The sequence below is a fragment of the Populus alba genome, chromosome 6, assembly GCF_005239225.2.
Source record: "Populus alba chromosome 6, ASM523922v2, whole genome shotgun sequence".
Classification (NCBI taxonomy): domain Eukaryota; kingdom Viridiplantae; phylum Streptophyta; class Magnoliopsida; order Malpighiales; family Salicaceae; genus Populus; species Populus alba.
Genome location: NC_133289.1, coordinates 539,448 through 557,891, shown reverse-complemented (window position 1 = coordinate 557,891; position 18,444 = coordinate 539,448). Strand labels below are relative to the sequence as shown.

The 18,444-nt window shown below is 31.2% G+C and overlaps 2 protein-coding genes and 1 pseudogene across 2 annotated transcripts; all 3 read left to right on the top strand.

Moving 5' to 3' along the window:
* Window positions 1-2,315: 2,315 nt before the first annotated feature.
* On the top strand, window positions 2,316-4,052 carry LOC118058478 (anthocyanidin 3-O-glucosyltransferase 2-like). The gene has a single exon (XM_035071182.2). It carries the CDS (start codon window positions 2,457-2,459, stop codon window positions 3,900-3,902), a length of 1,446 nt encoding a protein of 481 aa, XP_034927073.1. The 5' UTR covers window positions 2,316-2,456; the 3' UTR covers window positions 3,903-4,052.
* Window positions 4,053-9,710: 5,658 nt separating this feature from the next.
* Window positions 9,711-11,293, top strand: LOC118058477 (anthocyanidin 3-O-glucosyltransferase 6-like). Its single transcript, XM_035071181.2, has one exon. It carries the CDS (start codon window positions 9,775-9,777, stop codon window positions 11,224-11,226), a length of 1,452 nt encoding a protein of 483 aa, XP_034927072.2. The 5' UTR covers window positions 9,711-9,774; the 3' UTR covers window positions 11,227-11,293.
* Window positions 11,294-14,339: 3,046 nt separating this feature from the next.
* On the top strand, window positions 14,340-15,908 carry LOC118058479 (anthocyanidin 3-O-glucosyltransferase 6-like; annotated as a pseudogene).
* The last annotated feature ends 2,536 nt before the right edge of the window (window positions 15,909-18,444 follow it).

Here is an 18,444-nt window from a genome sequence, read left to right as displayed (position 1 = left end):
CCCCAAGTTATTAAAAAAATTTGGCTAACCTAATAAAAACTGAGGTTGACTCATTTATGTAGTAGACTCGGTCAAAACCCAATTCTCAACCATTAATTTTTTTATAAAAAATTTATAAAAATAATATTATTTTAATTTTTTTTAAAATAAAAATAAAAATTAACCAATCAATGATCTACATCTAGTCCCAAATAAAGTTTTAATATCATAGATAACTGACTATTCAGGATTGAAAATTTTAAAAATATTTTTAATATTAGAGTATTTAAATAAACTAAAAAACATAAAAATAAACATATTATATATTAATATAAAAAAATACTCAAATTTCAAGTATAAGATTCTTGTAAAAGTTCTTTTTTATCAAAGCATATATATCTTGATAATATTTTTTAAAAAAATATTTTTTAATTATCAACATATCTAAATAAACTAAAAATATAAAAAATAAACATATTGTATATCAACATAAAAAAAGCTCAAATTCCAAGTATAAAGTATATATATCTTGGTGTTTTTTTCTTTCTTGCGTGGCTTTATTTTTTTTATTTTCAAACTAGTATCAGCAATAAAAAAATATTTTAAAAATAATATAATTTACTAAAATCATAGTTTTTAAGTACGGTATTTTAAAATACCATGCTTGAAAACTGTGGTTTTTACTGAAATATACTATTTTCCAAAAAAAAAAAGTCACCATTGCTAATTTTTTTTTCTTTTTAATGTGGTGATTGTTTTAAAAACAATTCTCAATCTTCACGTGTTAGGAATTAAGATGGAGACCATTTTGTTTTGTTTTGTATACGCGCCTATAGCTAGGTCCTAGATCTAATCATCATGTCTTGAAACAAAGAAATTTTTTTATTTTTTTTCGAAAATACAGTTGATTAAAACAAGAAAAGAAGACTAAGGTAAGACTTTCTCCAGTAAATTTATAGATATTTAAAGATAGTGTTGCCGTTGCTGTTATGAGATAGATTAAGAACAGTGTTATTATTGGATTACTGGACCACCGTCAGCCTGTCTTTTCCTTTTCAACATTTAATCAAACGTTATCATGAAAGTTTTTGAGGCATCTTATTGAAAGATTTTTTTAACAATTTGATGCTTTTCAGATGGTGATTGAATTAGAGTTAATTGTGGAAATTAATTAAAATGTATTATTGGGAGGGTTTGTATGCATAGTCATTAAACTTAGTCTATCCCGATGAGTCGATGATCTATATGATTTAGAGCCTAATTCTGGTAGTTTAACCCGGCTAAACATCCACGATGAGGTCATTATTTTTTTTTTAAAAAAAAATAACGCAATTATTTTAATAAAAATAATTAATTTGTATTCACTCGGTGAATTTCTGTACTGGAATAATTGTGAGCGCTGATAATATATTAAAAGCTGAGAATATTATGGGAATCTTCCTCGTGGACCACCGTGATTGATGGATCAGAAGTTGACAAGGAAGCAAGACTAGAGAAAGTGAGAAACTGCAAAGAAAGATTACAAGCTCTTGACATAGTGTTTGGTTTTAAATATTTTTTTATATAAAAATATAAGTTAATAATATTTTTTTTATTTTTTAAAAATTATTTTAGATATTAGTAAATTAAAATAATTTAAAAATATATTAATTTAAAGTTAATAAAAAAATAAAAAATATTTTAAATTTTTTTCAAAAATATTTTTAAAAAGTTAAAACAAAACCCAAAAGTTTGTATAGAGATTAAAAGTAAATTATCTTCGACTACTACTTCTCACTTGAATCTAAAAAATGCTAGCCAATTTGATGGGCTTCTCTAGCATATATAACACAATGCCTGACTTCTGCTTTTGAAGAAAGCAACTAAGAAAATATCAGGGTTTTGTTTTTCCCTTCTGTTCTGTCTGGACTCTGGATTATTTAGAAACTTTTATATCCATTGTTTTCTTTTTGGAGGTTAGAAGTTCAAAGTTTCTGTTTCTGATGTGATTGTGCATGATTTGAATTGTATGAAAAGTTGTAAATAATCAGAATTCATAATATGAAATTAGTTCTCAAGAAAATAATAATTTACATGCATAATATTTCAAAATTACAAGTCGTAATTTCATTTCCCAAAAGTTTTTAAATTCCCAATTTTTTTTAATGTTTCTGTTCTTTTTATATTTTTTATGTTTCCTTGTATAGTTTACAAGTCCCAGCCAATAGAGGCTCAACAAATCTAACAAAACTTGACACAAATATTTTAACAAAACCTATAGGATTAAAGCATGATTACAAGACAAGGTTTGGGTTCCACAGTGTGGGAGAGTATTGGACTAACGACAAGAGCTCTTTTCTATCAATAATGGATATGGTTCACTGCCAGCAAAGCCATGACATCACTCAATAATGGATATGGATCCTCACATACTGATCAGGTAACCACACATTTGTTCACTGTAAGCAATCCTTGTAGCAAAAACATCTAGCAAAGAAATGAAGAAAGCAGAGTTGGTGTTAATCCCAATACCTGCTGTGGGCCATATTGTTTCAGCAGTAGAGATAGCTAAGCTTCTTGTTCAGCGTGATGATCGCCTTTCCACAACTATCTTCATATATCCAGCTCGTAACCCCGTCACTACCAAATACAACGAGTCACTTGCTGCATCAACAGTCCCTGATCGTCTGCGAGTCATTATCTTGCCCAGTGCTGAGTCATCAGATACTAAACCCCATAACCAGTTTATAACTTCCGTGTATGATGACCATAAACCCCTTGTCAGAGAATATGTTTCCAAGATCAAAACTCAGTCCGAGTTGAGCCCCGACTCTCCTCAATTTGCCGGGTTTATTTTTGATGCGTTTGCTACAGGACTGAAAGATCTGGCGAATGAATTTGATGTTCCACGGTACGCTTTCTCTGCCTCGGACGCTGCTTATCTTGGTTGCCTGTTACATCTCAAGGCTCTTCATGATGAGCGGGGAGTGGACCTCAGTGAGCTCGGAAACTCGGATGCTGAGTTGGAAATTCCGAGCTTGGAGAACTCATTTCCTGTTAAATGCTTGCCTTTATCGTCACTCGAGAAAGAGACGCTCCCTATTGTTCTCGAGATTGCAGGAGGATTGACGGAAGCCAAAGGTATTTTGATAAATACATTTTTAGAGCTTGAACCGCATGCTGTTAAAAGTCTTTCCAATGGCAAGACCCCACCAGTGTATCCAGTGGGACCAATTGTTAAACATGAAGGAAATGGTCGTGATGTGGGGTCAGATGGGAGCAAGAATTATAGGGACATCATGGAGTGGCTTGATGATCAGGCTCCATCATCGGTTCTGTTTTTGTGCTTTGGGAGTCGAGGAAGTTTTAGGTCAGAACAGGTGAAAGAGATCGCTAGTGCACTAGAACGTAGTGGACATCGATTCTTATGGTCCCTACTTAAACCTTCACCGAGTGGTCAATTGAAATCTCCGAGTGATTATGAGAATCTTCAAGAAGTTTTACCAGAAGGGTTCTTAGATCGAACAGCTAAGATCGGGAAGGTGATTGGATGGGCTCCACAAGTGGATATTTTGGCCCATCAAGCCGTGGGAGGATTTGCATCACATTGTGGATGGAATTCTATCCTCGAGAGCGTATGGTTTGGTGTTCCAATTGCCACTTGGCCATTGTATGCTGAGCAACAATTTAATGCCTTTTATATGGTGATTGACTTGGGGTTAGGGGTGGAAATTAAGATGGATTATACGATGAATTTTCAAGGAGATGATGAAATAATTGTAAATGCTGATGATATAATGAAAGCAATAAAACATATTATGGAGGAAGATAAAGAAATAAGAAAGAAGGTGAGAAGAATAAGTGAAAAAACGTTGATGCCTGGTGGATCTTCGCATTCTTCTTTGGGTCGTTTGATTGATGATATAATAGAAAACCTGTCATGAATCAATTGATCCAAATTCCGAACTATAGTCTAAGCAATTTCTTGTTAGAATATGGTGATTGGGAGTAATCTTCTCCTATGATAACGGAGTGATTATTGACTATTATTAGAGATAGAATTCAAATATAGAAATAGAATATATCTTTTATAACAGTACCGTAAGTTTAGCAACTGACTCTTGTATATATATCTGCTGTATTGATAAATAACATATCAGAAAATATTCTATTCCCCTTACTATTAACATTTCTTACAAGATGAAAGGATTTACTATTTTTCAGTACAAGACCCTTATCCTTAATTTAAGATTTATGTAAGACTTGGTGTAACAAGAATGTTTAGTCATGGCCAATAAATTTTTCCTTATATTAATAAAATTCCCATCATCTATTTGCATTGAAAACTAAATTTAGAAACAAGATTATGTAAATATGGGTCAAAAAAGCTCAATTGACTACTGCATTTAGCTTCAATCACTTGAACATCCTAGCAATGTGACACTGATCAGATGAGCTTTCACTTGGACACCGGTCAAGTGGAGTTTAAAATTGAAGAAGGTGAAGGGTGTCAAATGGATTCAATCTGGCTCACAATTAAGTCATTACGAATGAAATTGACCAAAATGGAACTATAAGGTTCACGTTAATTTTTTGAAACACTAATGTCTAAAAAAGTTGCGAGCTAGAGTGAGTACCAATCAAATCCTTGCTATATATTTTATATATTCAATATAAATAGACTAAGAAAAATTCTTCTCATTATTGGAAGCAACTCAAAGCATAGTAGAAAAAGGTATATTGAAAAGGCTTTCCCAAGCACACTCCCCTATAGTCACCTTAAATATAAATAGATTTAAGATGTTTAATTAATGTTTCTTTGGCTTAAATTTTTTAATATGAGGTCAGAAATTTTAGGTTTTTAAGGAATATACTAATTATTTTTAAGATCTATAGTTTGGAAGACAAGCAGATCGAGATTTTGTAATCCTGATAAACCAGTTAGTTGGTTGGACTGAATTGATCGAGTGATTAACTTGATGGTTCCGGTTGACTGGTTGGTCAATTTCGGTCGACTATTTCACCTGATAGTCTCGACTGACTGGTTAACCAAGTAGTAGGAGTTGATTAGTTCTTTTCAGTTTGAGATACATTCAAGATCAATTAGGTGGATCTATTTTAATTTTATAATTATGTTTTGGTCTCTAATATTAGAATTGAAATCTTTTATGTTATTTGCTTTGATTTTTATTTTATTTTTTGTATTCATTATAGGTTTTGCTAATGTTTCTCCTAACGATCTTCTATAATCTCCAATTCTATGTATGCTTATCTTTTGCTTTTGTTTTCCAAGTAAGTGGAATAATCTTTAATATGCATATAATATAAACATGAATATATTGATTATATGATAAATATAACTAGTTATTTCTTAAATATCTATATATCTTGCTTTATTTCTCAAATATTCATCAATTCTTGAATTTGCATTCATATTCTGTTGAATTAAATTCTATTTGATATGCTCATTTGCTTTGATAATTATGTCATTATCTATTATGATTTGATGTTGAGATGCTTGTTAGAACTTTATACTAACGAAGGGTAGTTAGTTTATATGCATATAATAGTCTATATATCTAGTTGATGAGAGAGACACCAACTTATGAGGACTGATCTTAAACATCATATGTTATCATAACCATATGCTAATATGCTTTGTATGTGTGTATATATATTTATTATTTTTACTATTATATCTATGATGTATATTAAATATTATTTATTCATTGAGTTGGTTGTGCTCACCCCTCTTTATTAATATTATTTTTAGATTTTTAGCTTCTGTTAATAGGTTAATTTTGTTGAGAGTTTTAATTGCTTCCTTTGTGGGTATAACTTTCTTGCTTCCGCGAGACTTTTCTTCTTATCCTTTTTTATTCGATGTCTTAGACACTTCATTATTATATTGTTTTATTTAAAGTTTGGATTTTATAATGTAATAAGTATTATGAAGTATTATTTGATTTTATTGGTTTGTGGAATATTTTGAAAGTTTATGAAATGCTAAAAATATTTATATAATTTGGTTCACAAGAAGTATATTTGAGGTTTAACATAAATGGGGTGTCCTGATAACACTAATTCTGCATTGTTGATCATGTACCCAGAATTCAAGTCACGAAAAAAGTTCTGAACTTCACAAAAACAAATTGATGTGGAAAGTGGTTTGTATCAACTTTAATTAGGATAGATGTTTTTACGTGAATGATATTGATTCTAGGGATTTGGCCCTAATACATTAAAATTGATTTAAAAATTACTATATACATCCAAACTAATTAATATATATATATATATATATATATATATATATATATATATATAAAAGTCATGAAAAAACTTAATGAATTGAGGAACATTAATTCCACTCAGTAAGTACAAGGTGCATAAAGATATCTTCAAAGAAAAATAAAAAGGTTTGGAGACATCAATAAAAAAGAAGAAGAAGAGTTATAGTAAACACACAAAGATAATAAATGTACCAGTTACCATATATTATTTTCGTTAGGGGTTGAAGTAATCTTTATGGATATTTTTAAGATAATAATGTACTTTTCTTTCTTGAATTGGAGTGAGGTTAACCCAATAGTCTATCAAGATGTGACTTGTTTAATGAGCCTAGCTGGTTATGGATCAATGTTGGATCGGGTTTTTGAATTCCATTCCAATTTGTATAGAGCTAAAAGCTTGGTTATTACCAATTATGATGCCACACTTTCATTTTGGTTTTTTTAATTAGCTTAATGTTGCAACATTTTCTAGGTTAGACCCAAATTGTAAGTAGATTTGATGGTAGACAATAATTTTTTTTCCCGTAGCATGTCATCTCAATAGAGAATTACAAGAATATTTTATTCTTATCATATCAGCTCGAAACATAGTATATACACATTGTGTACAACATACGCTAGCTTCATATGATCTCCTAACCACACTTCCTATCTCATTGTTCCTCATAAATATAAACTTTAATTTATTACATATACTATACTATACTATATAAAATATCCATTTATAAACATATTATTACAACATATCTGTGAACAAAATTTTATAGCAAATGAAGAAACCAAAGATAGTGTTTATCCCTTTACTTAGTACATGTTATATTGTATTGGTAGTGAATACTACTAAGCTTCTTGTTGAACGTGATAAATGAATTTCAACATCTATCCTTCTAATCAAGCCAATTCTTGACTCTATGACCATCAACTACCTTGATTCACTTGCTACTTCAACTTTGCCAAAATGTATACAACTCATTGATTTACCCATTAATGAGCCCCAATCATCTAATGATAATTGGGTTACTTACTGTTGAAAGAAAATATGTGTGGTAGGTGTTTATAGACCAAAACAATAAGCAAAACTAAAAAAAAAAAAAACTTTTTGAGAGGAAAATAATCTTATTAAGTGTTTTTGTCTTGTGCCTTCCTCTCCAAGCACCTTGAATTATAATTCTGATTAAAAGCCTATTTTAGGCTTGAAGTCCTATACAACCAATGAATTAAACTACTTAAAGGAAATTCTAATCTGAATAGTAAATATATTTTGCCAACATAATCGTTCGACTAATTCATTTAATTCAATTGGTCGACTGGTTTTTAACTGATATACCAGTTCCTTTATTTTTCAAAAGAATCAAAATTTGGTTTATTTTTAACACCCTCTCTTAAACTTGTTATATATATATATAACTCCCAACATGTCTTTCATTTTGGCAAAAACATCATGTTTGCCTGGCTTAATAATATTGTGTGAGACATGATTTTGGGTTTTTATATACTCAACTTTAACTTTCTTGTTTGTCATTGTGATTACTTTCAAGAAACACTAGATTCTTTATTAATGCAATGACTGATGAGTTGTCCACATAAATTTTTATAGGCTTCTTTTATGATATTCATAATTTCTTCAATAATCTTCTTAACCATATAGAATGATAAACACATATTGTAGTAGCTACATATTCAACTTCACAAGTTGATAATGTGACTATAGGTTGCTTCTTTGATCTCTCTATGAATGTTGTGTCTCTCATGTAGAAAACAAAACCTGTAATTTTTTTTTTTATCATACATATCTTTAGCTTAATCATTATCATTATAAATCACAAGTTCAAAGCTATTAGAATATCCATAAAACAAGTAAAAAACAACAATATATTTGATATACCAAAGAATTCGCTTTAAAGTTTTGAAATGTGTCATGGTTGGTGTATTCATAAACTTGTTCACAAGTCTTACTCCAAAAAGAATATCTGGACAGGTGCATGTAAAGTATCTCAAACTAGGCTTTTAAATGTTGTAGAGTTTATCTTCTCTCTATCATTCTTTAACATATTTAATCCACACTCAACTAGAGTATTCACTTTTATACAATCCTTTATTTTAAACTTCTTAATAACCTTTTTTGCAAACTTCTTTTGATTTATAAAGATTTTATCTTCTCTTTGCTTTATTTTAATCCCTAAGTAATATGTCATCAAACCAATATCTATTATCTCAAACTCCTAGATCATTGCTTATTTGAAGTATCTTACTATTTTTGGATTATTTCTTGTAAATATCAAGTCATCTACATATAAACATACAATAAGAGTATCACCACTCTCTTTTATCTTTACATAAATAAAATATTTATGGAGGCATTTTACAAATCTATTCTTTAAGAAACAACCATCAATGTGACTATACCAAGCCCTTGAGGCATGCTTTAATCCATACAAGATTTTATTTAACTTTAAACCCTTATCTTCATGTTCCTTTACTTTATAACTCATTTATTACTCAATGGAGACCTCCACTTCAAGAAAGACATTTAGAAAAGCTGATTTAACATACTTTTGATAGATTTTTCATCTATGTTTGGCAATTATAACAATGATTAATTGAATGATGTCCAATCTAGCAGCTAGAGCAAACACTTCATTATAGTTAATCTCATACTTTTGACTATAGTCTTTTGCCTACCTTTCTACTTCTTCTTTGACATTTTCTTTTTCTTTGTAGATTCACATGACACCTATTGGTTTTTTTTTTATTATTTTGGTTTAGGAACTAATTTTTATGTTATTTTTTTCAATTGATACAATGTCCTCATCCATAATAATTCTTAATTTTTCATCCTTTATTGCTTCTTCAAAAACTACATGATCACATGTAGCAAAGTCAATAATGTAGTGTCACATCATTATTAATATAATTATTTACTTCATACAAGTCATCAAGGCTTCTCATCTTTCTTGGTGGACTAGGTGGGCTGCCACTATTATAGTTAAACTATTAAAAATATCTAAAATAAAAACTATGGTATTCCAAAATGAGATCTTAATCACAATCACTCTTAAAAGTAAAATCTTTAGAACTGTATTCCAAACAACATTTCTTGAAATGTTTAATTTTCTCTGTTTAAAATTAATTTTTTTATATTTTGAATTATTTTAATATACCAATATAAAAAATAAAAAAATATATTAATTTAATATATTTTTAAACAAACAAATACTTTAAACAAGCCTTGGACTTTTCCAAACAACCCCTGTATCCGAGAATAACCGCTCAGCAAGATACTCTCTTGCCGTCCAGAGAAAAACAAATTTGACAGTTGTCCAACTGTTGTTGGCAGTATATAGTAAGTGGCGGGCTTGACAGCAAAGCCATGACCTCACTTTAAGGCTGCGATTGGTAATTAACGGGATTTCACCTTAGCATGACCAACAAATAAAATGCAATGCAAAGCTCAAACCCAAACGTCTCTCACAGTCACAAAAAAAGCAGTATTGTTTGCAAACTCATTGAAGCCTCCTGCAAAATGGAGAACGCTGAGCTAGTCTTCATTCCAGCACCAATTATAGGTCACTTTGCATCCGCGGTAGAGGTAGCCAAGCTCCTTTTAGAACGTGATAAGAGGCTTTCAATCACCTTCCTCGTCATGAAATCAAGTTTAAGCACCAAGATTGCTCGTAGCTACAATGATTCAGTGATTGCAGCCTGCGGTCGTATCCTGTTCATTCACTTGCCTGAAGTTGAGCTTGATCCAAACCTACCCAGCAGGTTTTTCATTTCTTTGATTGAAGCCCAAAAAGCTCATGTCAAAGAAGAAGTCTCTAAGCTTGTGATTGAGTCCGAGTCAAGCCCTGACTCGCCTCGACTTGCTGGGTTTGTTCTTGATATGTTTTCTGCATCAATCATAGATGTGGCCAATGAATTTGGTGTTCCCTCTTATATTTTCTTTACATCCGCAGCAGCTTTTCTTGGTACTACGCTCTATATTCAGGCTCTCCATGATGAGCAGAAAGTTGACCCTACTGAGTTCAAGAACTCGGATGTTGAATTGGTCATGCCGTGTTTGGCGAGTCCCTTTCCAGCAAAGGTTTTACCATCTTCGTTACTTGGCAAAGATTTGCTGCCTCTTTTTCTTCCCCTGATTAGAAGGTTCAGAGAAGCCAAGGGAATTATGGTAAATACATTTTACGAGCTGGAATCTCATGCGATCAACTCTTTCTCTGATGGTAATTATCCTCCTGTTTATCCAGTTGGTCCCCTTTTGAACCTCAATGGCCATGAACATGATGTGGTGTCAGATAGAAAAGATATTCACAGGGATATCATGCAATGGCTTGACCATCAGCCTTCATCTTCTGTAGTCTACCTGTGTTTCGGGAGTATGGGAAGTTTCGGTGTGGAGCAAGTGAAAGAGATCGCATGTGGATTGGAGCAAAGCGGACACCGATTCTTATGGTCTCTACGTCAACCTCCACCAAATGGCAAGCTGGAAGCTCCGAGTGATTATGTGAATCCTGCAGAAGTCTTGCCTGAAGGGTTCTTGGATCGAACATCCGAGATCGGAAAAATAATAGGATGGGCCCCACAGGTGGACATCTTGGCTCACCCATCTATAGGAGGATTTGTTTCGCATTGTGGGTGGAATTCTACGCTGGAAAGCATCTGGTTTGATGTTCCAATGGCTACATGGCCACTGTTTGCTGAGCAGCAATTTAATGCTTTCCTAATGATTGTTGAGTTCGGCTTAGCAATAGAAATTCAAATGAATTATAGAAAAGAATTTAATATGGATGGTGGTGAAATTATTAGGGCTGAGGAAATAGAGAAAGGAGTAAGGTGTTTAATGGAGATTGATATTAAGAAAAAGGAGAAGTTGAAGGAAATAAGCGAGAAGAGTAGGAAGGCTTTGATGAAAGATGGATCCTCGTCCACTTGGTTAGATCGTGTGATTCAAGATATGATAGACAACATGCCATGAGTAAAATTGATGTATCCTGTCTTGACATAAAGTGTGATTCTAAGCAATCAATTATAAATTTATCATAGCTGCATGATAGTTTTTTCTAATTAAAACTTTTATAGAAAATTACAGAGGTTGTTTGCTCTAAAATAGCCACTACGTCGCTATATATATTGCTATGCGGACTATTGAATTATTAGAACTTAAAAATCTTGTCTAGGCTCTTGGTTTTACCAGTTTAGTTATTTTCTTTATTATTTTTAGATTTTATGTATTTTTTTAGGTTTTATGGTTTTTTCCATGGTAATTTTATATTTTTATTTTGTTTTCTAGGTAAAATTATGTTTATGATCTATTTAAATATTCGTAAACCCGAAAACACAAAAACATAAATTTAAGGTTTATATTTATAGTTCTTTTCACTTATTAAATATCTATATTCTTTGTTTATTGTTGTATCTAGTTCACTACTAGAAAATCAATAAATACAAACGGAAATACCGAGGGAATATTTCCGTCTGTAAATTTTTGAGGGATTTTACCGACGGAAATATCCCCTCGGTATATACCGAGGGAATTACTGTGGGAAAAAAAATTAAAACAAAGAAAAAAAAATGATGACGTGTCATTTTTTACCAACGGAATTACCGACGGAATAAATTCTGTCGGGAAATCCGTTGATAAACTGTGAACATTGTTCATCATGTCAATTACAAAGGGAATTACCAACGGAATTTTTCGTCGGTATTTTCCAGAGAGCTCCAGAATTGTTCATCTTTCAATTGCACTGTTAATTGTTTTACTTTACGGACAAAATCACTGACGGATTGAAAATTCATCAGCGTGTTTTGGCGGTTTTTTGAAAAAATTCAATTGATTTAAAATTTTCATTTAAATATTACAGACAGAATCACCGACGGATTGAAAAATCATCGGTAATTTTTGGCGGTTTCTGAAAACTTTTTACGAAATTGAAAATTTCAATTAAATATTACCGACGAAATAATTAAAAAATATTAATATTCAATTATCCGTCGGTGAATCCGTCGGTAACGCGCCCCAATAAAAAATCTGAATCCGCTTATTTCACAAGAGACAGACTCATTATTTCTTTTTCTTCTTCTACTACTTCTACTTCTTCTTCTTCTTCTTCACTATATGTAAAAAACATCAATATCTATTTCTTTCTCTTCTTTTCTCTCCTCATCTTCTTCTCTTTTTCTCCATGCTCGGGTATGTCTTCTTCTTCTTTCTTCTTTTATCCTCTTAGTTTTTTTAATTAATATGCTTTACGAAATTTTTTTCCCCCTAGCTTCACTTGCAAGTATATTAAGGTAAGATTTTTTTTTTTCTTATTTTTTTCACTATATTTGTTTTTTATTTAATTTTAATTGATTTTGTTCTTAATAATTGTATAAATGTTGTGAGATTTTTTTTTTCATTTGAGATCAATTTTTAGTTGATTTATTTATAGGATTTTTAAATTTTTAGCAATTGCAACTTCATTTTTAGTTGAATCAATTTTTTTGTTTTATTTATTTGTTGCAAATTTGTTTGAGTTGATTTTCTTATTCTTTTTTCCAAGCATTTTGAGTATATATTATACAATGTTGATTTATGTTAATTTAATTATTTTATAATTTTATAAAATGAATTTTTTTTAAAATGTTTTTAAATAATTACCGACGGATTTACAGACAGAAATTTCCGTCGGTAATAAAAAAAATATTTTTTACCGACACGTCTGTTCCGCCAATAAATCTGTCAGTAATATTATTACCGATAGAATTACCGATAAACAAAAAATTACCGACAAAAGATTCACCGACGGAAATTCTCAGTCGGTGATTTCGTCGGTAAATTAATTACCGATGGAATATGTGTTTTACGCCGACGGAAAAATTCCGTCGGTAAAACTATTAAATCTTGTAGTGGTTTTTGCTCTTTTTTTTAAAAAAAATCTACTTGTTTTTCACATTATCTAAGAGAGAACATATATGCCATTCTTAATCTGTTGATCTTGTGTGGTTGTCCGTTTCCTTATAAACAGAGAAATTGAAGGAAATAGAGGAAAAGGTAGAAACGCATTGATGAATTGTGGGTTAGTTGGTTATGTCTTTAATTCAAGATGTAACTGCTTGGTAACACGGTTATAACTTATATAGCTCAATTAATTTTCATGTTCGTGTTTTTTAAAAAAAAAAAAAGATATTGAGTTTGAAATTTTATGTTGCACCTTGATTGTTTTCTTTTCATATTACAAAAAAAGAGAAGTTGAAGGAAATAAATGAAAACGATGGATACTGGTACACTTGTTTAGGTCATTTTCTTCAATATATAATAGATATTATATTATATTATAGAATATTCCTAAAAGACGTGGGGAAACTACCGCACGCCTTTTATGCATTAGTGATTGAAAGGTTATTATTATTTTATTTTTATTTTTTTTGCTTTTTGCTTTATGTTTTATTTCTTTTAATGAATTTTCTTTTGTTCAATACTAGAGAGTGTATGGTTTGGGGTTCCCCTTGCTACATGGCCGATGTATGCAGAACAACAATTTAATGCTTTTGAAGTAGTGGTCGAGTTGGGATTGGCAGTGGAAATCAAAATGGATTATAGAAGAGAGTTTTTTGATTGGCAAGCAATGACATCACTCTAATTTATCTTTGGATCCATGTCCCCGTTTGTTTGCTGCAAAATTACTTTTTTTTTAAATAAATTCCGGAAAAGAATTTTTTGATATTTAGTAATGTAATGAAAAATAAATTGAAAAAACACTTTTCAGTATTTGGTTATATCATGAAAAATGAGTTGGAAAATAAACTTATTAATATTTTATTATTTTCAAATTTATTAAAATAACGAGGAATAAATCTTACAAATTAAAAAGTTAAATGAGAATAAAATTGAAAAAATATAATTTTATAAATTATTTCAAATAAATAAATAATAATCAAAATAATAGAGATCAAATCTAAAAAATAAAAAAATTAAAAGATAAAAAAATTAAAATAATAAGAATTAACATTTCATAAATTAATCAAATCAAATAAATAATAATAAAAAAAACCAAATTTAATAAATAAAAAAATTATTTAAAAAATAAAAAAAAATCAAATAACAATTATAATAAAATAAAATCCAAAGCTCAAACCCAGACATCTCTCACATCCACAAAAAAGTAGTATTGTTTGCAAACTCATTGAAGCCTCCTGCAAAATGAAGAACGCTGAGCTAGTCTTCATTCCAGCACCAATTATAGGTCACTTTGTATCCGCAGTAGAGGTAGCCAAGCTCTTTTCAGAACGTGACGAGAGGCTTTCAATCACCTTCCTTGTCATGAAATCAAGTTTAAGCACCAAGATTGCTCGTAGCTACAATGATTCAGTGATTGCAGCCTGCGGTCGTATCCGGTTCATTCACTTGCCTGAAGTTGAGCTTGATCCAGACCTACCCAGCAGGTTTTTCATTTCTTTGATTGAAGCCCAAAAAGCTCATGTCAAAGAAGAAGTCTCTAAGCTTGTGTTCGCATCCGAGTCAAGCCCTGGCTCGCCTCGACTTGCTGGGTTTGTTCTTGATATGTTTTCTGCATAAATCATAGATGTGGCCAATGAATTTGGTGTTCCTTCTTATATTTTCTTTACATCCGCAGCAGCTTTTCTTGGTACTACGCTCTATATTCAGGCTCTCCATGATGAGCAGAAAGTTGACCCTACTGAGTTCAAGAACTCGGATGTTGAATTGGTCATGCCGTGTTTGGCGAGTCCCTTTCCAGCAAAGGTTTTACCATCTCCGGTACTTGGCAAAGATTTGCTGCCTCTTTGTCTTCGCCTGTTTAGAAGGTTCAGAGAAGCCAAGGGAATTATGGTAAATACATTTTACGAGCTGGAATCTCATGCGATCAACTCTTTCTCTGATGGTAATTATCCTCCTGTTTATCCAGTTGGTCCCCTTTTGAACCTCATTAATGGCCATGAACATGATGTGGTGTCAGATAGAAAAGATACTCACAGGGATATCATGCAATGGCTTGACCAACATCCTTCATCCTCTGTAGTCTACCTGTGTTTTGGGAGTATGGGATGTTTCGGTGTGGAGCAAGTGAAAGAGATCGCATGTGGATTGGAGCAAAGCGGACACCGATTCTTATGGTCTCTACGTCAACCTCCACCAAATGGCGAGATGGAAGCTCCGAGTGATTATGTGAATCCTGCAGAAGTCTTGCCTGAAGGGTTCTTGGATCGAACATCCGAGATCGGAAAAATAATAGGATGGGCCCCACAGTTGGATATCTTGGCTCACCCATCCATAGGAGGATTTGTATCGCATTGTGGGTGGAATTCTACGCTGGAAAGCATCTGGTTTGATGTTCCGATGGCTACATGGCCACTGTATGCTGAGCAGCAATTTAATGCTTTCCTAATGATCGTTGAGTTCCGCTTAGCAATAGAAATTCAAGTGAATTATAGAATGGATGATTGTGAAATTGTTAGGGCTGGGGAAATAGAGAAAGGAATAAGGGGTTTAATGGAGTTTGACATCAAGAAAAGGGAGAAGTTGAAGGAAATAAGCGAAACTAGCAGGAAGGCTTTGATGAAAGATGGATCCTCGTCCACTTGGTTAGATCGCGTGATTCAAGATATGATAGACAACATGCCATGAGTAAAATGTACTTGCTTTTCACATTATCTAATAACAACATTTGTTGATCTAGTTTCGTCGCCAGTTTTCTTATTAGCATACGTGAGGTTTTTTATATATAAAATATTAGAGATTTATTAACCAACTATTATAGCCATTAAAAATATAGCTTAACAGAGAACAAAGTAGTAAAAAAATTTAAAGGAGTAAGAAAATTTACTTATAAAACTAAGCCCATAATCATAATCAAACATAATATCATTAAAGCAAAATGATCATTTTTAAGAACTCATTGCTTGGCCAAATGATTTGTTAAAACACACAGAAGAAAAGGCTTATTACATGCTTTGATAATATCATTAAACTCAGATTGCAAGCGTCAAGGCAACATAACGTTTTTTTTTCCTTTAATCCAAGTAATGATATTGTAAGAATCTTACTCCATAACCCATTGATTTGTAGAAGCATAGCATTAGTCAATACCTAAAAGCATAGCTTTTGAATTGCCAGACATCGGCTTTATTAGGTTTGTTGTTATCCATTTTAGGACCCCGTATAAATATACAATATATAGAAAAAATAAATATAAATTTTTGGAAAAAAAAAAAAAAAAAAAACTATATATCGATAAGAAGAATATATTGAAACACCCAAGAAATTGCCAAAGACTGGTTAAAAAGGATCAAAATACCAAAAATTGAGAATGTAACGACATATTTTAGAACTGATGAAGGCGTTGTTAGCTAGGAAAAATCAATTCAAGGAGTGAATTAGAATTGAATGTTTAAGGACTCAATTATAATTTTTTCAAAGTTTAATTGAATTTGTTGAGGGATTAATTAGAAGAATGGTTGATTTTTTAAGTCAATTTAGGCTTTAATTGAAAGAAATTGAAGTCTAAGCTTTAATTGAAAGAAATTGAAGTCTAAATGTTGAATTGCAATTTTTAGAGAATCAATTTGGTTAAATCAGAAACATAATTGTATAAATATTAAAGTTTGATGAGTAATTAGGGACTTGATTGAAGAAATCCAAAAGCAAGGACCAAAATAAAAAAAGACGTGTGAATATAAGGTTTAAAATTGATCAAATTAGGAGCCAAATTGAAAACAATTGAAAGGTTGATAGTCACTTAAGGGTCAAAATGCACACATCAAAAACTAATGACCAAGATGAAAAAGACATTGAACTTTGGGGTGATAATTGAGTTTGGCAAGGGTGAAGTTGCATGAAATTAAAAGTTTAAGAGGCAATTATAGGTACAATTAAAAGCAATTGAACTAATAAGGACTAAAATGAGGCTTTTCAAATCTGAAATTAAAAATAAAGTAAGCCAACCTCCTTGATCACATAATCCTAGAAAACAAGATGTTTATTACATGAGTGAACATTTAAATTTAAAGACAATTAACCCTTTTTAACATATACAAAGATTAATAAATTTGATGGATCAATATAAAATTTGAAAAACTAACAATTTAAATCTAACTAAAAATCTCAATGTTTCCATATACATGGTAAAGATCATAAATGAAGATTAATTAATCATATAAGTCAGTTTAAAATTAAATCTTAAATAGTATGAGTTTTTTTTTTTTATGAAGTTTAAGATTAAACACATTAACAATAAGTATGTGGAACTTTACCCCATATTCATAACAAAGAGGTCCCCTAATTAAAATCTCTTGTGCTAATGAGCAATGGAAACTTGGTATAAGTGTATGTTTATCTACATGCATGATAATGTCATGTTTTAAATTGTATTTGACTTGAAAAAACATTATTTTTATATTTTTTTCAAGCCACACATAGTTTGAACTATATAGATAGGAATAGCATTAAATAAATTCATTAAATAGTATGGACATACCCTTCCACGTGCTAGCTAGGGCTAGGACTTTCATAGATCTTGGGTAAGATAATATTTTCAAATTAATATATTATTATGCAAAAAAAAAAAAAAAAAGAAGAGATATTTGCTCGGCCATTATTCCTTCCTTGTAGAATGGCTAGATGATCATCTATTAGGCATATAAATTGTGATGGTTGTTGAAATACAATTACTTTCTAACATTTTTTTATTTATCATATTGCAACAGTTTATGGCTTTGAATTCGGGGATGAAAAACATAAGAGAGGCCCAATGAGCTAGCCGAGGGCTCTGTCTGGTGCCACTATTTGGCCTATAGATGTTAGGGCTAATCGGTTTTCTTTACTTTTACTAGCCTTCTTGCCCATTAATTTTAAATCCTTTGGTAACGGCCTATAAAATTGTTACAACGATGAACGCTTGATTTCATTTCAGTTTTGAATCTAAGTGGTTACTAAGGTTTGATTTGATCTTTATTTTTTTAAACCAGTTTTTAAGGTTAGCCTTCCATCATGAGTGGTGTGTTTTTGTGATTCTGAAACAAGCTTCTTCCAATTTCCTTGCCATAATTTTTGAAGGCTCTAGAAATGGATAATTGCATTGTGAAAAAAAAGATGTAAGAAACTCTTATTTTAGAAAGAAATTAGAATATTCATTGTTAGATTAATTAAGTTGTTTGATTTAACATTAGGTTTAATTATGCCAACTCACCTTTAATT

Bases quoted from the DNA above. Each gene is read 5' to 3' on its own strand.
- LOC118058477 (XM_035071181.2), top strand. From the start codon at position 9,775: ATGGAGAACGCTGAGCTAGTCTTCATTCCAGCACCAATTATAGGTCAC.
- LOC118058478 (XM_035071182.2), top strand. From the start codon at position 2,457: ATGAAGAAAGCAGAGTTGGTGTTAATCCCAATACCTGCTGTGGGCCAT.